Genomic DNA, 22,748 nt, shown 5'->3' with positions numbered 1-22,748 from the left:
TTTATTTTTTCTGTGCACTATTCAAACTTTGCTTGCAAGACAAATCAGTCATTTCCTTGTGGGAATTGTTATTCTGTTCTTTCACTGTAGTTTCTGAGTGCTTCAAAAATGCTAATGTAACAGTGGCAGTTCAGAAGAAGTGATGTGATATCTCTACTTAATAAATCAGGAGAGAAGGCTGGTGGTTGAAGTACATGTCCAAGAGTGTTTGCTAATTTGAGGGGCCCACTGTGATGACCTAATTTCTTGGACCAATGTATTTTGCGTGATCAAGTCATATTCTCTGTTGTTGATTTCAGTGGCATCAGTAAATGCTCAGGGACTCTGTAATCTGGGCTTCTGGGATTGAAACTAAAGAAATGAGGAATACTTATTTAGTGAACTGCTGATCCAAAATTTAGTGTAAAGGGCTTCTCTAACATTATGTAAAAAGTGTGGGGCAGAGGCTTCCATACAGTGCTTTCTTCAAGGATAATGTTCCTTTCTGTAATCTGGAGGCTCTCTCCTCTGACCCTACAATGCCTTTGAGTATCTGTAACAAATGTGACAGAACTCTAGTGAGTGATGGTCTCTCTAGCTGCACCTCTGATCCTTAAAACAGATACCCACTGACAAGTTAGAAGACAGATAATTTGCTTAAAGGGAATACTCAGAGAAAACAGTCCAAACTGCTTCAGCTTTGACAGCCTGTCCCAAATTTTCCCTATTTTTTGCATGAAATAGGATGATCTATGTGTACATTAAAAATGCACCCATATTTTATCTTACAGTAGTCATCTGATGAGAGTACTTGACTTAATGTCTTCCTTCAGCTTAATTTCCTATTGCATACTCTTCTACTTGCAAACAGCTCATCCTTGCTCAAAGCTGGTCTGTAGTGTCAGCTCAGTGACATTAGTTTACTACACTGGGTGGTGTTGCTGAGTATTTAAAACTATCCATTAGCCTGCTTACAATACATAATGAACTTATGCACTTTAAAAGCTTATGCAGTGTAGCAAGATTCCTGGCAAGTGTGGAGGAAAAAGGTGTTAAGGAAAGCTGGCAGCTTCTTAAAGAAAAGATATTAAGTGCAAACTGTTCCAATATGGAGGAAAGTTAAGGATGTGCAGTAGAAGACCAGTGCAGCTAAATCATGATCATTTCATTGCCTATAAAGAGAAGTTTTCTTTTTACAAAGTGGGAAGTAGGTCAGATTTCCAGGAATAAGGATAAAAGAAGAGCATATAGGGACAATAAAATCAAAAGTCTCAAGGAAGAAAATGAAACGTAGGTATCCAGATGAGTAACAGGTGGTAAGAACTAGTTCTTTATGTACGTTTGTAATAAAGGGAAGACTGAGGAAAGCATTAGAGGGTGAAATGGATCAATGGATGACATTGGGAAAGTCAACATATATTTTTTCGGTTTGCTTGGGTCTTTCCTAGGAAAATATAGGGACTTTGCTACTGCTGTTAATGTGGGGGGACTGTACTGCCACCACTACCCTGGGTAGGTGGGCAGGTGTCTGGGTGCCAGATCTCACGTGCACAAGTGTTTCTTTACAGCCTGATATCTACATTGCAGTGTACATCTCTTATCCCAACCCACCAATTTTAGGACGGTTTGTCTAGAGGAAATGGTTGTACAATACATGAAATACTGATTGAAGAAGACTTGGAAAGTGTTTAGGGACGATCCACTGTCAGAATGGAGGCATTAGCCAGGGGGATCCCAGAGGTGGCTGCTTTGCAAGTGCTGTTCAGTACTTTTGTTAATGGCTTAGGTGGCAGTGGCATTGAGTGTGACAACAATGTGTAGAGGGCACTAAGCTGGGAAGGATGAAAGGCAATATGAAAGGAAGGGCTACAATTTGAAGTAGACATGATCAGTCAGAGAAGTAATCATAAAATAAACAGTCACATTTTAACAGGACATGTTCTATATACCACTCTTAGGAGTAACAAACTTCATAGATAAAGCTTGGGGAATAACTTCCTAGGGAGCAGTTATTCAGGAAAAAAGTCTGAGTTACAGTAAACCACAAGCCAGGATATGAGTCAACAATGTTATGCTGTGGTATGTAGCATTCTGGGGTGAATAGAGAGGAATATATACTGCAGGACATAAGAAAAAAAAATCCTTCCTTGGCTGGAGTAGCATGTCAAGTCTTGGTACACTATACCTTGAGAAAGATGCAAATTGCATACAAGAGTATGCAAAGGAGAGAAATGAGACTGAACAAATGGTCCCAAAAAGCATGACTGATAAGTATGTATTGAGTGAAGTGGTGTTATTGGAGGTAAATAGCAGCAACGTGGTTAGTGATTGTTATAATCTTCAATATGGGCTGCTGAAGAAAGGGAGAGAATAACCCATTTTCTCTGTCCGTGTTAACACTAGCGCTAAAGACCATAAGTTTCAGCAAGAGAGCTGGTGCTGTCACGTTAAGAGTAGTCCAGCACTGGAATAGTTTGCCTGGCGAGTTTATTGAATCTCCATCTTTGAGTGCCTTCAAGAACAATTAGGAAAATATCCTCTGGCTATAATATAAGTTGTAGTACACTTTGCTGTGGGGAGGGGCATTTCCTGAGGCTTCTTCTAGATGTAATTGTGTTGTTTCCTCTCTCTCTCTCAAAAAATCCTTTTAATCCTTGGTGAATATCACTATTCTACAGAAAGGGATTTCTTAAAATTTAGTAAATCATAGCAGTCATCTTGGTACAGAACCTCATGGGGCAGTGGTTTAAACTACTATGTGTGACCAAGTGCTGAAGCTGTAAGAGTCCCAGGCCAGTACATCTTAGCTGGGCAAAACTCCGTGAGCGTGTTCCTTACAGACAGAATAAGGACTGGAACTTGCTTTCTAATCAACATATTTTCTGAAGACTTCGAAAATGCATGTAACAGTCTGACATACCAGCTGTCACCAGAAATCGTGTCCCCCACCGACACCCGCGTGCGGTGCGTTGTCACTCATGTCACACAGAGAAGGAGTGTTGACAAGCCCTCTTGCTAGTCACCTTAGAAAGGGAGAAAAGAAACCAGGGTTCAGCAAAGGAGAGCTGGAAATCACAGGAGAGCATCAGAAACAACAGAACCAGAACAGTCTGAGCAAGGAGCTGGTGGACTGACCCAGGGCTTTTACAAGCCCAAGAGGGAATGCAGGCAGCAAAAGGGAAATTTTCTCTAGCCTTATCCGTGTTTAGCTTGGCATTCAGGACTTATTTGAACCTCTCTCATTATGGGACAGAGACACAATGCCATTCATGGCCAGTCTTACCAAGTTCCAGAGCCTCAAGTAACTCTACTTGCGTTTGTGTTAAAAGTGAACCATGTTTTCTTTTGACTTAGAAGCCGAACTTGATTTCCAAGCCAATGCTTGACAGCATCCTTTGTCTTCGTGATGACAGATGGAAATATGTCCGGAGCGTGCTGACCCCAGCCTTCAGTGATACCAAGCTGAAAGAGGTAAGCTGTAGGCAATGTTGCTTTCCTGATTTAGAAGACATAATGGTTTTCTTTTGTGCGAGCATCTACTTATATAGCTCCATATTAAGGATAGCTTAAAAAATCTGCTACTCTTTGCCAGTTTACTTAGATCTTAGTAGCATGTCCAGTAGAGAATGTGTAGAATGTGGTTCAGCTCACAGACTGGTGTAAATCAGAATAGCTAATCTGAAGGTATGATCCTCTGTCTTTCTCTGTATAAGCCAGTTTGTCCATAAAAGTGTAGCAAAGTCGAAAAAGAGCCTTACCCCAGCCCTTTTAGGAGTAAGCTAAAGTACAGAAAAGGTTATTGCTCCCAACTGGAGCATAGCTTTTCATTATTTGCAGAGTCAGCAGCTCTCATGTTAACACAGGAACTGCTGTCAGTCTATTTTCATTTCTCCATCTCCTTCCCCCCTCCTTCTTTTATTCTTTAATCCTTTCATATAATAAAATAAGTCACTGGAACAGAATGTCATTGCCAGATAAATACCTCTGACTGAAAATAAATGTCTCCGTGCTGACCTGCTGCTAATTTCCTATAAATGTCTCAGCATTTCCTTAACCATGGGAACCCATTACCCGGTAACAAAGTTCTATTCCAGTGACACGATATCTCTTAATTAAATGCAGATAAATGATTGACTGCTTAAAGTCGCCTTTCAAGGGAAAGAGAAAAAAAATAATAATAACCAACAAACCACCATCTCTTCCTTTATGTATTTTATTCTGAAAGGGAAGCATGCCTCGCTCCGGTGCCCAGTCCTCAGCTGTAAAATTTTCCACTGGGCAGACGCTTGTGTTGTTTTGACATGCCGCTGTCGAAATCCACAGTAACATCTAAATGCGTCTGGCTCTTTCAGCTCTATAGACAGCGGTCGCTTAGCAACGCCGGCTGTCACCTCCTTATTATGGTAAATTCTAATTGGCCGCAAGCCTGCTGGAGATGCTGATTAATCACAACTGACAATACCATTGGTTATGTGCCTCGACATTTGCTCTGTCACCGGCTCCATCGCCAAGTTTTATAGACGCGAGGATTTTTAAATATTCAGGCGATTAGTCGCTAATGGTGTGGCGGGAGAGGGGAGTTCTGCATTTTCTGAGCTGAAATTAATCCGCCTTGCTGCAGGTCATCGGCAAAGCGTGGCTCCCGGCTTCGGCTCTTTGCTGTCGAACTAACAAAAGATAAAGCCCCACTCCCCTCCATTTGCGCAGAGCAACCTCTGCTGGCACTGGCAGAGCAAGGTGAGGGCGAGTGGGCAGAGGCCCCATGCATCCTGCTTTGGGGCCTGGCAGAGGCAGGTTTGCAGGGTCTGACTCGTGAAACTGAGGCGGGAGAAGTCCCATTGCTTGCTTTGCGCTGCTTGGTGGCGGAGCTGCAGGGCCGGAGGAGATGGAGGTAGAAGATAAAATGGCAGGCCAGCCAGCACCTCGCACCCAGCTCACCTGTGGAAATTGAGACCTTTAGTTTTAGCTCGATGGTCAGCTTTCCCTGTGCTGCCTCTTCCAAACTCTGTATAAAGGGTGGAGGCTCCACGTTACCCAGAAATGGTAATTTTCTCCTCCCAGGTCTATAGAAAGTGGGAAAACAAGAAGAGAGAGAAGGGTCTCACTAAAAGGCCCGACTTCGTTCCAGTCTCATGTCTTCACCAGAAGACCGTCTGTCCCTGCACAGAGTAAATTCGGCAGTAAATTGCCGGCAGTAAATTTGTGTTAGCTTAAGAACCTCTTTTGAATGGATGTACACCTCGGCCTTGCATTTCACTTTCAACCCAAATAGATGAATAGTCCTGGGATTTGAAGTTAATGCAACTTAACTTCTCGCTCATATGCTTCTCTTGCTGTTGCTTAATTTAGAAGCCATACCAACACTTCTCAAAGGAAATCAATGCTCATTAATTATGATCCCACTTTTTAACTCTCCCATATTTAGTACTCTATCAGAACCTCTGCAGCATGGAAATGGAAATATTGTGTTCTAGTATTGGCCATACTACAGAGTATTCACGATTATGTAGAAGTCATCCTGTTTATAATAAACTCTTCCTCTCTAACCCAAAGGAATTAGAAATGAGTTATTTTTGCTAAGAATTTGTTGCATAAGAACCTGGGTTTGTTGTTTTATACATATTTATAAACACTGCCAGACCCATATCTCATTTCTTCTCCTGGGATACTGATTCCTTTGCCACAGAGATCTGAAAAACAAACAGAAAAACCCACCACAATCTTCCTACCACCCTGTTCACCCTGGATGTCTACTTTGCCTTCACATAATACCGGAGTCGCTCTAGAGAATGGTTCTCCCCAAGTGTTGCAGCTCCCAGCTCTTCTCTGAACATAGACTTGCCTGTCTGGATGCTCTGAGAGAACTGGGAGCTATTAGCCTGTGACAGAGCTATAAATGTTAACAACTCTTTGTGCTCCCCATAGCAATCCCTTCAGACAAATGATGTGCAGAGTTGGATACAGACTCCTGATATCTCCATTTCTGAAACACAAGAATCTACTATGAGACTGAAAGACAGCTTCAGTACTAGCAATAACGAGAAGCTGGTCATCCACTCCTTGAGCTGGCTGCTATGGGACAAAACCCAAGGCAGAGATAATATATATTTGCTAGGATTTGAACTGTAATGCCCCACAGAGACATCTAGCTGCTGTGGCTGGGGGTGGAAGTGTGCTTTGCGCTTTTGTCTCAGTGGTATTGGTGTAGTGTCACTGAGAAGTTCACTAAGCGTGAGGAATTTCACTTCAGTTTGGCAAACGTCTCCAAGAGCTGGTCACCAAATGAGGAAAAGTTGATCCCAGAAATTTGCAAAGTTATGAGCAATTAATTGAAACCAGAGGTTATAGAGCTGTTGGGGAGCCAGTGCTATGATTGCTGCTTGCATGAAGAGAATTGATTCCCTAACATTTTTAAAGAATTTTCTAGCATTTTCTGTTTTTGCTCTCTGTACCCTCAATTTCTCACTTTAAAAGCTGTGCTCTGCTACTGTTGTTTTTTAACTCTATAAACTGTTGTTTTTATAGAGTTCCATACTCCCTGTTCCCCTTTTTCAATTTTCTTTTTCAAATGTGTATGCAAAGATTAATAAGGTAGTCCACTTCAGCTGAAGGAAGCTTTGGATCCAGATAATGTTAAATTCAAGTACAGTAATGGTGAGCATAGCGTAAGTCAACAGACTTTTAGGCTTGATCCTGCAGTAAGATTTAGTAGTCTTGTCCCCTGTGAAATGCCACTGGGGTTGGTAGCAGATCTGATAATAAGCTCTTCACAGTGAGCCCCCTGAATATACCATACAGTGCCATTGCTATGGGAGCACTGAGAATGAGAAATGAGAGAGAGGAAGCAGGAGAACCAAGAAGTTTCACTTCCAGCTTTGCCACTGACTGTCTCAGTGTGATCTGGTAAAAGCTGCCTAAATTCTCTCTACATGAAACATCTTTCATCTGTTAAATGGGAATATTACCAACCACTGAAAGTTGATCCAAGGTGTAATGCATGAGGAATTTGTGAAGTAATATAGCTGGAGGTTCTCAAGTAAAAGATGCAGTTCCCTGTGTTCCTGTCATGCTCTCCTCAGCTATTATATATTGAAATGAGCTGATATGTTAGTGATCGTGGTGTACTGATCTTGATTCCCTATTTAGTGTTTCTTATTTAGTTTCTCCCCTTTTTGCTGTGGTGCTTGTGATGATCCTGCAGTTCTGGACCCCTCGTCAGACTTGATAAATAGCTTGGCTCTCTTTTACAGCCAGCACCAGCAGAAAACCCATTGATTTTTATTTATTCTGATGGTGCTGCAGTACTCTTGTCATCTCCTATCAGTATGCTGGGAGTCCTCTCCTCCATTAACTAACCATTAAAACAAAACAGAACACAAAAATTAAAGAAGAGAGTGCAACATAATGTAGCATTGTCCTAAATAACCCGTGAAGTGAAGTTTGTGTTATGGCATTTTTTTTCAAATGAAGGGAGACACAAGGCAGAACTTGTGATAAGTTGACAGAACAATGCAAGAAAATCCTCTAGTATCAGTCTCAGGCACATAGATCTTCCAGATCCCACTAGTACATAGGATCTGGCAGTGCAGCTGTTGAGATTTCCTTGATTTTCTCTCTACTCTACTCTTGCACAGTGGTCAGAGGCATTTTGGAAGGGTGTCTGCAAGTTGCATTTGCTATTCAGCAAAGCAAGTGCACTCACCTGAGATGATACAAATCACTAACTTAAGAGCTGATATGTGAAATGTGCATATCCTAGAGCCAAGAGTCCGTGTCTGCTTGAGTTGCTCACTTTGGTAAGTTGTGCCCGTGAGTAGCAGAGCCCCACTGTGAGGTGATGGAAACACACCTCTGCTCTTTTCCTGGTTTTAGTCAGTGACTCGATATCTGGAGCAGAAGAGATTCTTATGCTGGAGGTGTATCTTTTTTTCCTTCTTCTTTCCTTATATTTCATACCATTTGTGGGACAAGAGGCCTGCCATGACCTTGCTGTACTATATGTGAACAGTAAAGGTTTCTGGTGTGTCTCTCTACAGTGAATACAATCCAGGCTTCTTGGATGCTAAGAATAAGGGGAATAATCATGGTAAATACTGAGGTCCACGTCTAACTAGAGGAATGTGACTCCGATGCCTTTGAACAGTGCAAACATCCCCATGCACCATGCATACGCAGAATCGGAAACTAATTGTTGTTATGTGCCAAATAGCAAATTGGCAGGATTTATACAGCAAAGCCCCTGGCATCATGAAAACCCTAACCCCAAATGCTCTCCTTTGGCAAAAGAAAGAAATTTGGACTCTGGGCTACTCTTGCTACTAGATAACTGGCAGATCAAATATTTACAGGGACCATATTGTTTAGATTTTTCTTCATCCTGTTACTCTCAGCCAATCTGAACACAGAGCAGCTGGGGTTTGTTTACCCACCAAGAACTGAGTCTCAGGCAGGTTATGCAGCTTTTATGTTCTGACTGGCAAATGATAATGTATAGGAAGTTAGTGATACCCAAGGCAGTGTAGATCAACATGTCTGTTACCGTGCCTGTTTTCAAAGTTTGCTGTGGTTCACCTCCCCCAACACTATTTTATTTTTCTTGATGATTGAGCAAAGAGTTTAAAGTATTAAGGGACTTGAGTACATTTCACTCTGTGGTCTTTGTAGTTGGCAAACTTGGATTAATTTATGTCCCTCAAGGGAATAGAAACCCAAACCCAAACCCAGGATTCCTAAGTAGATATCCCCCGTAGCTTTCATATGCAAATAATTGTCTCATTGATATAACTCTGTCCTATAATGCTAACAATAAATCAAATCCATGTGCCCCCCTCCCCACTTTCCTGCTTAGATGTGCTAATAAAAATATCTTTTTGTCTAGAAATAAATTGCTACGGCATTTTGAAAGGCTGGTGGAATGTGGAAAGTTCAGAGGTGCTGCGAGATGCCCTGGCCAGGCGTATGTGCCCCTGCCATCCCTGCCAGCTGTTGGAAAGCAATAGCAGCCAGCTGGGTGGTTTCAGGTCTGGTGATGTGCTGAAGAATGAAAGAGAAAATAAGGCAATAAAAGGAAAAATTTGAAATGATCACAATCTGTTTAGAAAACATCGTACCTGTTAAAATATGGATTTTCATTTTGTTCTCCTTGACTGACTCAGTTCATTTGAAGGTCTGGACCCAGAGATTATAAAGCATTTTACCCTGGTTTGATTTGTTGAACAGAAATGTGTTAATTTTGTTGAATCATTTGAGAAGAAGCTCACTGCAGGGGACCTTCTTTAGAAAGCCAAAAGGGGCAGAAAACTGCCACATAACATGGTATGCACCTCCCAAACATATATACCGGCTGCTTTTACAGAATACTAATCTGGATTCAGAATTGTTTTGTGAGATTCCTGTTGCACAGCCCAAATCAATCCAGCTTTGAACTGAAAGGGTGACATCCTGCTCTGTCCTGTATAGGTACGGGACTTCAAGAACAGCTAGACACATTCTTGACTAAGACTTCTGCCTTTGGAGAACATGTTGGATGCTCCCGCGTTGGCCTTTTGACTGCGTACAGTCTTGCCCATGTGTTGGGATGGCAGCGTGCCTGTGCACGAAGTGTTATGCCAGTTTCACGGAGGTAGAAGTGCCAAGCAAAATGGACTTGGCTGGGCAGCCTGCATAGCTTTTGGAGTGTGCTGAGAGGCTGCAGTAAGTCTTTTTTGGTAACAAGAATGTCAGAATAGTAGGACAAGTCTGTTCTCATATTTGTTGACATCCGTATGCTGAAGGAGGTTGCTCAGGAAGGAAAGACGGGTTGCTGTGCATATGTCTGCTGATGCTTGGCATAACTGAGGCAAGACTTGGGTATTAAACTGCAGGAGGATCTGTCACTAGTCTCTGTGGAGGAAGCAAATAATGCCATTAGGGTAATGGCTAGATTGCTGCTATGCCCTAACTCAAAGTAAGCAATTAGAGTCTTCCTCTGCCCCCCTTGAAGGTGTAATCAAGGTAAGTGTCTGGTGCTGTTCATATGAAACAAGTTATAGAGAGACTTTAAGGAGGTCCTGATGGTTGCCTGTGTCTGTTTTCCATGAAGTGCTGAAGAGGAAAACTATTTCACTGTTAGCCAGACAGGGTGTGGGTAGGTCTACCTGACCATCATTTGTCAGCAAATGGAAAGGACCACTAGCTGAACAAATTCACACGAGTGTCCACTTAATGACGGTTGCCACTCCAGACAACCCTCTCCTCAGCACTCTTCCCACAGCACGGCAGTACTCTTCCCACAGCAAACTGTAGTGATATACATGGTGCTTTCCTGATGTACTCCTTAAATCCCTCAAACTGAGGGATGGCAAGATGGAAATACTAGGCCTCTGGTGATGACATCTTTATAAGACTTTGAGACCACAGAAAATATTATTCCTTCTGCTCAGTAGTATATGTAGCCTAAATGTAACAGCCTGTAAATATGGATCATGATAGATCATCAGCTGGGACAGGGAATGATTAAAAAAAGAGAGGAATGTTTTTGCTTAGTCACTCTCCGTGTATATAGCCATAAGTGGACAAGAACCAAAGGTCAGGTAAGCAACAAGGCCTCTTGAATTTAGGCCCAGAGCTGGAGAAAGGCATCCCTGTAATAGTGCAGGCAATCCTAGCACTTCATCTCACCTGTGCAAAAGTGCCTGACCACACCTGCAGAGGGTCCTGAGAGCTCCATCCCATCTACTGGATAAAACTAATTTAGAATAATTGATTTGTTTATTATTATTATTATTTATTTTACATTTTAACAATTTTCACAATAGAATGCATTCCTTTCTAGATGACACCGCTAATAAACCAGGCCTGCGATGTCCTGCTGAGTAACTTGAAAGTCTATGCAGATTCTGGCAAAGCTTTTGATATCCAGAGGTACGTTCAACATACCAGAAATTAGTAGCAGATTAAAAAAAAAAGAATGTCAATAGCAGCAATTATTCTAAATATTCACTTACTGTATGTATAACGAGATTTATTTTTTTCTCTTGCTTTTATAAGTGGAGATCATAAGATAGAGGATGTGTCTGATGATAGATGCCTTTTCTTCATGGGGAGAGCCATTGCATACTTGAAAAGTAATTTTGGGAATGCATCTAATGTATTTCTAGCTGTTTAATGGAGTTTTAACAGCTGGAAGCAGAAAGGAAAGCTGCACCAGTCCCTGTCCAGTCTGCCTTGTACCGTCTGCCAATAATGTACAAATATAGGAATTGATCTAGTATCAAATCCCTCTAGTCCATCACTTTGTTTGTTTGTTTTTTGTATGACTTTTTTTTGAGCACTTAATGATTCTTATCACATTCCTACTAACCCTGTCTAATAGCACGCTAGCCTTTTGTGAAACAATGAGATCAGTATTCCATATGAGAATGCACCATTGATTTATAAAATGACACTTTAATATTTTCCATACTGTGCTTTCTCCCATTTGTTATGCATTTAAGATCCTATTATCATTTTTTGTTGCTCTTTCAGCAGAGATCTTCACTGAGCTGTTCACAATACTGTCTGGCCCCTTCTCTGAGCACATACAATTCTTCTAGGATCTCTGTATGGTGAATGAATAGTTCAAATGTATCTTTACTGTTAGGCACTATTTTGTGTACACTTCATTTGCTAGGTTGGTCAGCACCTTCTGAAGTTCCTCATGATTTTTCCCTTCCTGGAACAGTGCAAATAATTTTGTTTCATCTAAAGGATTGGATATTTGGTCACTGTTCAACCATCTCTTGTCCAGTAAATGTATATGCGTGCATGCAAGTGTCTGTGTGTGCACAAATATCTCTTTATATTAAATATCTGAGGAGTTACTATAAGACTCTGAGATACATCGTATTTAGCCTAGTGCTCTGATGAAAATTGACCTTTTCAGTCCTTCTGGGTTTTTCCCTTTTTTCCATTTGTCCTTTTTCTTTGCCTGGTCTTTTAGCTATTGATCCATGATAAGGTTTCACCTCTCAAGAGGCACTTTGGAAAAGACTTTGAAAGTAGAAATGAATGATGTTGACCATCTCAGAATATGTTCTTCCAGTTATTTTATCATACTACCATTTCAGCCAGTTTGACATATATAAATGTGATTCTCTGCACTACAGTTTCCCAACACTGCCTTGGGAGCTATTTTTTGGCTGTAGATACCCTATTTGCAACCTTCTGTCTTCCTGTACATTAGTTGGCTTTAGCCATTTTGTGTTTTGCCAACAACTCAAAGTGTAGGGTTTAAGCTTTTTCAATAACTTGGTGAGGTAAATGATTGAGGGCTTCTGAGATTATTGTTTTATTGCGGAACCCCTCTTTTAACATTTTTAACATTTTAAGCATTTTAACATCCAGTAGTGCCTTTTTGTTTTGTGTAAGAGTTGAAAATCCAAACAAGTTACTTAGCTTTGCAGCACTGTTGTTATCTTTAAAATCAGCTTTGGTGTCCTCAGAATGACAGTGATCCAAGGATTACAGTTTGAGATGTTCTGCTTCACAGTATACACACAGGATATACTGGGCCTGAGTCCTGTCCTCTTGATTCATGCTTACTTAAGTTAAAACATCAGAGAATTTGATATTAGCCTTCTGTAGAAAAGAACAGTCATAGAAAAACATAAAAAATCAGTCATTGCAGACTTGACCAACAGATCAGACTAACCAAATTACAAGGATATTTCACATTCTTAGTCTGTTATCTCAAAACTAGTATAGCTGCTAAGGGACATTAGAAATAAAAACGGTGAGACAACTGGATAGATAGCCAGGTATGTGGGGAGAGATTCAATAAGTCCTAAAATTTCAAAGCCAAGGTCTACAGATCATTTGTAGTTCTCAAAGCATTTGCTGCCACTCTGCAGAGATACAGGCTTCACTTGGAGTCAGTTCCCCTTGGTTTTGACCAGGATTTTGCATTAGAAAGGAGCTATTAAGAACACAAAGGAAATCCTTAATAGGAAATTTTACTTAAGGACTTCTTGTGACTCTTGTGAGAGTTCAGACTGGACTGGTAGGAGGCATTGTTTCTGCAGTTTTGAGAAAGAGATTACCTCTTTTGCATGTATACTACAATAATGCTTCTGTATTTCTGTTGCATTAGATTTCTAGATAATAACAACTGAAGTTTCTTTTTTTTTAATATATAAATTACTAGAAGAATTATTGAGCTATATGAAAACATGTTCACTTTGTAGAGGGAGAGGAGGTGATAGTTGTTATTAAACATCAGCATTTGTCAGAATGATGGAAATATCCATGGGCAAAGCTCAAATCTGAAAGCAAGAAGAAAATCAGAGACAAAAATTAATGTTATGTGGTGTTTGTAGAAGCAAGATATTCATGGATATGTAAGTTGTAGCTAATGATTTGTCATTCTTACCGCAGGTGTTACAACTGCTTTACCTTGGATGTTGTTGGTAGCGTAGCTTTTGGTACGCAAGTGGACTCTCAGAAGAATCCTGATGACCCCTTTGTTAAGAATTGCAGAACATTCTTTGAAATGTCTTTGTTTAAGCCTCTTCTTATTCTAATCCGTAAGTACAGTCCACCTTTGTCTACTCCATTATGGTAATTTTCTGAAAGTCATTCTGAAATTGCAAAACATCTGGAAGCAGGAGCAGGAAGATGTCTTGTGAGCTTTATTTCAGAAGTGTTCAGAATTCAGCCTACAGTCCATGAAACCCTCTAGATTTTCATGGTATGCTTTACAGCTCCTGTCATCATTAATGCAACTTCCTCCAGAAACCAAGAGTCACAGAAGGCAACATTCCAGCTTGATTTGAGAGGAAGGTTTCTGGCACCTGTAGCCTGTTTTCAAACAGAGTTACAGCAACCTAATCTATATGTTATAAATAAAGTGTGGCCCTTGGGAACCTGGGAGCAAAGTTTTTGTGCGCTCTCTTTACTTGGTAGAGATTGAAATCTCACCCATAAACAAAAGAGTGCTAATAACCAGAAGAGAAGTAGAGAAGCATAAGCAGATAGCATAAGTCCTCTAAATTCTTATTTAAATAGCATCAGCAGCCTGGCTGATAACTATAAAGGATAAAGATGGTAAGTGCCAGCACAGGCTGTCTTCAAGAGAATGCATTTATTTTTCCCAGTGAGTAGACTGGGAGTACAAGAATAGGGTATGAAATGGTTTAGTTCTAGGTCATGAATGCTACTAAGGCTTCATGGTGATGGAAGCCTTGTTAACACAATGGCAGTAAGAATTATAGCTGAATAAGCTGTGGCACAATCAAGGTTGATAAGTTTTTACTGTGTTACTATCTAGACCTGTTCATGGTAGTGTCAGGTGGCGCAGTGGCAAAGTTTCCTGTGCCCATCTGATCCTGCTGGCATTACAGATTGCACCTATACTAGCAGCACATGAACTGTTTCCTTCTGGAAATGTGTATCCAAAATGTCCTGGGGTTAATGTTTAACCTGATTGCAAAGTGGGATTTATGACTAATTTCTGAAGGGACAGAAATTTGTCCCTAGCCTCTAACAGCGTCCTCCATTAAAGAAAGTTGCTGTGTAGGGTTTGGGGTTGGATTGCCTGAAAGTGTCTGATTTCCTTCTGTTAGTAAATTACATGGTCTGAATTTCAACAGTGTTGCCCCGTTGGCAACAGGGGTTTTCTGAAAATTGACTGATTTGTTAGTCTTAAGCTGTTCATGATTTAACAAGGGGTTTATTCAAGTACAAGACTTCACTCTGGTATCTAGTTCCTGACTATAAAGGCGATGGACTGGAGACCATCCTTGTAGTAGCATCCTACTTTAAGAGTCTTTGGTCTGTTTAGAGAAGCAAAATAAAGTAGTAAACCAATATCCAAATACTGAAGAGCTGAAAATGGGAATTACTACTACACAGTTGTATGGATCAGTGCCATAACTTGCTAAATGGGGTCAAGATCCTCCACGTTCTGTATGCAACTGCTCAAGTAGGCAGTGAAAGTAATTCTTCCTTTTGTTGTATTGGCTCTGTGGCATCAAGAAGCTGAACTGAAATCTGGAAGCATTGTGGAAGACTTGCAAGTCAGGGCAAACTTGGAAGGCAACTATCCAGCAGGGGAGTTCCAGCCAAAATGGAATTTCTAAAAGGAAACCCTGTACCAACATATAGAGGTGGAAGAAAAAAAAAAAAAGAAAGAAAAAAAAAGTGAGAGAGAAAGAGAGAGAGAAAAAGTGGAAAAAACAGCTTTCACAAAAATAATGCATCCCACTTGATGAGATTTGTAATATTAATGAAAGGAAAGGGATATTACATGCTTTTTTTCACTCTGCCTTAGTGTTTTCTCCTTTAAAATCTCTTACAGTTTCTTTCCCATTCATAATGATCCCACTGCTTCGAATTCTGCCAAACAAGAAACAAAAGGAACTGAATGGATTTTTTATCCAAACGATAAAAAATGCAATTGTCTTCAGAGACCAGCAAGATGCAGCTGAGGTAAAACCATTTGTGTGATAAATATATGGATAAGCAAATGCTTTGAGGAAAAACTGGAAGTGGCATAAGCCTCAGTTGAAAAAGTGAACTCAGTCTGTTTGAACGTTCAAAGCAATTTAGTGAAGATTTTATTCATTTTTAGCTCTATGTACCATCAACCAGTCTTGGTGCTGATGCGGAACTGTTAACGCATTACAAGAAAGACTGCTTCTCTCGCTTTATCTGTCCAAATAAGGATGCAGAAAATGTTGCATCTGGGATGGCTTTCCAACCCAGTTTCTAGACCCAGAAGGATTCATCTTGTAAAATTTTTTTCTTATCTTCATCAGGTGTCTTGTCTGTGCTGGCTTTCCTTAACAATAAGAGAAAGGGGAGCCCCCCACAGAGTGATTCAACCCAGTCATTACCTGTGAGCTGACATGGGTTTTATATAGCCCTATGGCAGTTCCTACTATTTATGAAAATGAAAAGAAAGAACCTACATGTCTAATTAAGAGCAAACATTTGGTATTGAGATGGTTAAAGAAAAAGGTAGTAAATTCTGCCCAGTATGCAAAATAATTGATATGTAGTAGTAGCAATTCATCTGTGGCCCATCTCTTTCTCATTCATCTGGACATACGGCAGTTCTGATTTTTTTGTTGTGTGTTAATCACTGTTATTTTATGAAGACTCTGAAGGCACAGATATTTTTATAAAGGTCTCTCTATTTTCAATACATGACGCATTGGGAACATAGGCACGTGCTTAAATTTTGATACAAAAGTTCTTTGCGTCTGCTTGTCCTTTTTGACCATTCTTTACTTCAGACTGCACATAATTTCCCTGAAAATAGGTTAACCAATTAATTATGGATGTGTAGTGAGAAACAAAGAATATCAAAGAGAATTCCATTGTAAAGGTAACAGACAAGTGTTGCATATCAATTGACATGAAATACGCCATAACGTACCTATTAAGAATCTGTTAATATTGAAATAATTGAAATGTTTCTTTCCACTTTGAGATGAACAGCAGTTCTGATGGGATAACAGCACAGGTGAGGATGGGTCATCCCAAATTTTTCTCAGAACTTAGTCCCCCAGTTGTCATCTTTCAGGAGAGTATGGATTTTAATTCGCATGGTGTTATATCTAAGGCACGTTTAAAAATCAATTTGATTTTCAAAGGTATTGCTGCTTTGCACTGTGTTGCATGTTCTACTCTTTTTCTTTGTCACTCTCTCCAGTGAAATCTCACTTCCGTATTTGTTGTCCTTTATTGTCCCCTTATTCTCATCTTTCTTCAATCCTATCTTTATGAGTCTTTCCTCCCCAGTAGCCTTTAGATCTTTGTATCCATCCTTCTTTATACCCAAAAGTTTGTACGCACCACTGCATAGTCCCAGAGTAGTCACAAATAATTCATGATTCAGAAACATGGATGGTGTATCTAAGCTGGTTGCAGACACCTAATTTCTAGTGCACAGACCCTGTGTGAGCTTTTAATAGCATATTGATGGGGCTGTATATATGGAGAGTTTTGACTCAAAGATTTATGCTGACACGGTCTGCACGAAAAGGCTATTTATTCTGTGTATCAATTATAAAAGGGGCAATGAAACAATCTAATTTGAATTAATGGTAGTTAACGTATTAACTGCTATGTGTTTTGTATTAATACAATGTATTTCTGTGGCAGTAGCACTGGCAGCATCAGTTAGGGGCTAAATCCTTGATTATAGTAGAGATGGTCACCCTCAAATTGCAGACTAAGATAAAGGACAACAGGTGGGTATGGTAAGGAGAGAAAACAAAGAAAAATGAGATTCTAGCGACAAGAGCAGGAGTCAGCATTCTGTCCATATGCAGTGTGTTTTCAGCTCTCAGTGGCTGATAGAGCAGAAAGGCTTATGATTGTATTGAAAGGGATATTGGGAGACTCATTAAAAGATAACACATGGCAGTAGCTGCCCAGTATCAGGACAGTGTGGAGGAAAGTACAAGGTCCATGTTTACCTTAACAGTGTATGCACAAGTCCATGACTGGCAGTGGTCCCACCTACTCCTAGACTTATGCCTAGTTTGCAAAATTGTCATATGGGAACGATTTCAAGTACTGGGAGTTAGACATTTTAGGACCAGCTTTCTGAGAGCATATTAAGTTCCCTGTGCAGTTCAGGATCATTAACACATTAACATGGCTTTCAAAAGTGACTGGAAAGTTTGGATCTTCTTTTTTTTTTTTCCCATCTTCACCGCCTGTCTTGTTATCCATTCGTAGAATTTTGACTATTTTAGGTTGGTGGAGCACGAGTTTTGCTACAAGTATAGGCAACTTAGTAATTTGCCAGGAACATAAAAATGGTATGTGAAACAGATCAAAATGCAGCTGCTGTCCAGTTTAATGCAGAAAAGTAATCTGCAGAGATTAGGTGTCCCAGATAGCCCTGTAGTTGAAGAAGAATTATGACCTGCATCCTAGGTCTAGAGTGATGAAATGTACCTACTGAAGTCAGTAGGAGTTTTGGCATTGAATTTTAGTGAGTCCAAGATATAACCAGGAGCTACTGGTTCCTTGTGCTAATAACGGGAGCTCTAAGCAAAGTCTTAAAGTCTTCAAAAGCTGCATTAGGCCAATGGGTATTCCTTAGATTGCCACATTCCTCGATGTTACATTGTGTGCATCTTTTACTCCTCATTGATTTTATCACCATTAAAAATGTTTTTATCTCTTGGGGAAAAAAAAAAAAAAAAGGAACAAACTGTAAAACAATGAAGGGCTCCGTGAAAGTGATTCAGCTGAAGCTTGTCTTCCTCTCATCTGCAGTGAACATGAACAAAGAATAAAGAAAGGCCAAAAAATAATGTGACAAGCAAAGTCAGCCTGTTATCATCCTCGTTCCATCAGTAAATGAAACAATGCTTCTGAATGCCTAAAGATAATCCCACGGGCAGATAGTAATTTTACAGCCAGGTTTAGATCTAATAATATGCTTGCAGCTTATATGAGATCTGTGATGTCACTTTCTCTTAACCCATCGGTTAGTGCTGCAGATGTCATTTTAATTATATATTATCTTTCTGTGGTCAGTCAAATAATTTCAGTCCTGGATATTCCACTCATTTGGCTTATGTACAAAAACACTTAGTGGTCGTATTTTAGAAATTTTAATATATTACATTTATTCATGAATTCAAATTATTGTAAAATGCTTTTCCCACTATTTACAGGAGAGCAAATTAACCCTGCTCAGAAGAAACAGCACAAATTTAATGCACCACTTAACACCTACTTTGAAGACTCCAGCAGGATTTAAGTGTTAAAATACCTTATCCTGATTATCTGCCCAGGTTTAAATTTTTCCCTTAGGCAACATGTTTCCAGAAACAGGTTGGATAGACTGTTTGTTTCAATAAATGATAGTTTGATAGATTTTCATTTAATAATCTGATATGCAAATCATTGTTCATGGAAGAGTTTTTCTGTCAAGTTATAGCTCAGTTCTTAACTTGCCCATCTATTTTAATGATGATATCTAGATGAAGAAGTCTTTCATGGTGCTCAAAATTGCAACTCCTAAAACTGCGGGATGAAAGTGACAGCCTCCCCTTAACAGAAAAAGGCTTGAATTTCATTTTTAACCCATGGTAATAACAGTGGGAATATAACAACATAAAGATATTTCAAAACATTAATTTTGTAGCATCACAACAGATATTTGGGAAAATTTGGCTTTCAAACTGTGCACCATTTAACAAGAATTGGAGAGTTCACGGAGGTTGCAACACATCCTTCTGGCATCTTCTGATTTTTCCAGTCTTGGTGTCAGCTGTGAATGCATAATTCAAGATCAATGATCCGTGCTAGGGAGGTAGTGACCTGATGATGTTTCTGATGATGATCAGCTGTTTCTTGGTGGTCTCAAGCTGATTTGAAATGAGAGGGTGATAAAGCAGAGAGAAGTATCACCAGAACTGTATTCAATGACATCTCAGTTGATGTTCTGGCCAACTTTGCTGGAGATGTACGGGCTACCCAAATGCTTTTGTTATAAGTCCAGAGCAGGCAGACAGAAAGAAAAATGAAAAAAGTGAAAGCTGCACTGTTAACCACGCTGTCCTTGTGCCACATGGTGTAAAGCCACAAAGAAGCTGTATGGTGCTGTCAGTCCTGAAGATGACCTGGCCTCCCAGAGACTGGTATGGCCCTGGGATACTCTGTACTCTCTTGTGCTAGGTCTAAACTGAAAAAGTCTTTTAGTCAGCAACTGCTAGTGATGAATTGCAGCCCTCTCAATTTTCCTGCTGCTTACATGCCCGGGCAGGTATGCGTGGTTTCTGCTTAGTGGAGATCCTTTGGTCTTCCAGCACCAGCCATGGGAAGCTAAAATGAGGTGGTGGGTCAGGAAACTGAATTTTGAGGAAGTCTGAAATGAAACTATTTAAATGCTTGTAAAGGTGAGGTATCTGTCCTTCAACTGTTATAGTAACATGCTATAAAGAAGTGGTATCTTTCAGTATCTTTCTGTGAAATGATGGCCTGGTTACAACTTTAATCTCTAGAACCCTGATTCCCAAGGAAGAACATGCAATGAGCTCCCCTAAATGTTTTACCTAAGGGGAAGAGGGACATGTGTGTATGTACCTGCATTCTGGAGGATAAGGGACAATCTGAAAACCTAATTACTGTGGCACTCTGTTCTTTTCTCTTCCTTCCCCAGCAGCTCCCTGGAGTCTTTCCTTTTCGTGAACTAATGAACTATTTTATTCAAGAGCTGCTTGAAATGAGTTGAGCAGAGGTAATCCTCCTGAAGAAGTCTGATCCTCTTCTTGTCAAGGGAAAGCTATACAATTACTAAGAAAACTTAGTTAAAAATTTGCTAAATACTATGTACATTCCAGGAGCTATGTGTGTGTTTGAACTGTGGAAAATGCAGTACAGATGTTTAAAAGTAAATATTTTTCTAAGGAAACAGCAGATGGGAGGATTAGACACTTTCTAATAGTGTGCAGTTTTCTTGCCGTTGTAGAAAACGAAGCAGAACTTGTTTATATTTGAATGAGAGTGGTGTCCATTTAAGGATACATACGATATGGCAATATTAAATAATTTATTTGAATTGATTAATAAAGTCAGTAAAATGAAGGATCAGTCTGGTCCTTTTGTTTTGCTAAGCCTGTGGGAGGGACACTGCGTTTCTGTTCCACAAGGCTGTTCTCACAGTTTGATCTTGTTCTTATCCTCTGCCTTTGTCGCGAGGAACGTGAAATGAGTTTCCAAGAACAGTAAATGTGTTTTAAAGATACAGAGAGAATCTGTGCTTAATATGGGGTCTGAACACAAATCTCAAACCTGTATCTCTGCTTTTTTAAGCAGAAGAGTATCATTCCTCTGGAGTATATTAAAAATCTTCTGAACGCTAAGTCTGCTTTCTGTGCTTGGGCAGCACATGGTGATTCTAACAGGATAAAAAGTAGCATTATGGTAAAAGGAGTTTTAGTTATTCAGCGGCTTTTAAAAATCCATCCATTAATGCTTGCCTTCAAAGTTGCTTTCCTTCCCAAATTTGAAGAAAAATATCTTTCCTTTTCTTTTTTTAAGCTGAAGTTTTTAATGAATTTTATAACTTCCTCAGGATTTCTTAAGTGGGCATTTAAACACAGCAAGGCCTCAATTCCTCAGAGGGAAATGAACTCAAAGTCCTTATTACTTTTGGTCACTAGTTGAAATTTCTTGGTCAGTATGTTGTTATCTTCCCAAAGATTAACTGCCGGCCTACAAAACAGGATCTTTTGGTTTCAGACTTGGGCTGACATGTCTGGCTGAGGTGCTTTCATCATGAAATGCAGTTCTGCAGTCTCTCTCCTCAAAAGAGATCAAGGACAGAATAAGTAAGGAGAATGGTGACTTTCTCACCTCCCTGAGGCGTGATGGGGAATCAGGAAGAATTTTGCATTACTGATGCATCTGTCCAGTTCTGCAGCCCAGCACACCTGTGAGCCCAGCACTTTACGAGCACTGCAGTCACAAGGAGATAGCAAATATCTGCTTGATTACCTGCATCCAGCCACTACATACTAGATCTGCTTGCTATTACCCTTTGCTCTTATCACACCATTTCTACTACCTCTGTTATGGAGCAGACAGAGTACTTTATAGATCCGAGGCATGGAACAGGCAGGTGGCATAATGTGTATATTATTTGCCTCACTCCAGCAAGACATGCAGCTACCATAACAAAATAACCTGACATATGGGACACTCTTCCCAATACCTCAGTCTCCCTTTTAGTTTTTTCAGTCACTGCTGTTTATCTTCAGTTCTTCAGGAGCAGCATCCCTATCTGATATCTCACATGTCCCACCTCAGCCTCCAGTCCAGGCTCTAAACTGTCATCATGCACCTGAGCAACATTGTTGACTTCTTGGAGCACTGCTCACATGCTTCAGTTTGCAAGAACATAGACTTGTACCAAAGGATGGGAATGAAATCAGAGAACCAGGATGTTCATACTGACTAGAGGGGTGACATTTTGGGGGTATCTGGAGTTGCTAGGAATGATCTTGCAGACAATGCTGAGAAAATGTATCTATGCAGAAAAAGCTAATCTCGCTTGCTAAGTAAGACGTGTGGAGGAGCTACTTCAGACAGCCTTCAAAAAAAAAAAAAAGGTATCTTTACCACTTGCTGGGCAGAACAAGGGAGGTTCAGATGCACCCTGCAGCATCATAAATCCACAGAAAGTCCTTAGGCCAACTGGATACCTTCGGAGTCACAGGGAGGAAGGTCTTAAACACTTCTGTCAATAAGCCTTGCATGCATTTTCCTCCTATTTTCACCAGCCAGTGCAGGAAGTGATATGGACATTTGGCTTTGCTGATCTACAGCATATGAGAAACATCTTTTAATTGAGAAGGTTTTTTTAGTGTTGAAGAAAGGCTTTTTTTCAACCAGCGTAAAAATAAATAAACCCACATGCTCAGCTGTTGGTAATGTCAAGGGTTTTAGTGACTTTTTAAAACTGTGTTTATATGGTAAAAGCAGTCTCTTAAAATACTGTTTATCAAAAATCCAGGCCAAAAGATAGTGTAAGGAGTCTTTCAAATTACAGCTGCAGTTAATTTTTTCTGAAAAATTGGAGGAGGGAAGAATTAAATGGCAAACCTGTCTTTTTCAAAATCCATTGTTCTAGGGGAGAGCAAAAATCCTCCTCTTGATTTGTACCCCTTTTTTTTTTCTTCCTTTTGGACAGCTTGTTCACCTTTTGGACACTTCCTTCTGTGTGCTGGCTGTTGTGGTTATACCCTGCTCTTCCTGTTCTTAATACCGAAGGAGGGGGAGTG

At 40.1% G+C, this 22,748-nt stretch overlaps 1 protein-coding gene across 1 annotated transcript in view; it reads left to right on the top strand.

The window, feature by feature from the left end:
• TBXAS1 (thromboxane A synthase 1) overlaps window positions 1–22,748 on the top strand; it is a 178,430-nt gene that overhangs the window by 75,434 nt on the left and 80,248 nt on the right. The window contains exons 5-8 of the mRNA XM_050709650.1: window positions 3,334–3,450; window positions 10,793–10,881; window positions 13,372–13,520; window positions 15,293–15,423. Coding sequence (XP_050565607.1) covers window positions 3,334–3,450; window positions 10,793–10,881; window positions 13,372–13,520; window positions 15,293–15,423 — 486 coding nt within the window. The remainder of the gene's footprint in view (window positions 1–3,333; window positions 3,451–10,792; window positions 10,882–13,371; window positions 13,521–15,292; window positions 15,424–22,748) is intronic.

The sequence above is a fragment of the Cygnus atratus genome, chromosome 1, assembly GCF_013377495.2.
Source record: "Cygnus atratus isolate AKBS03 ecotype Queensland, Australia chromosome 1, CAtr_DNAZoo_HiC_assembly, whole genome shotgun sequence".
NCBI lineage: Eukaryota > Metazoa > Chordata > Aves > Anseriformes > Anatidae > Cygnus > Cygnus atratus.
This window is presented reverse-complemented; position numbering and strand designations above follow the sequence as displayed.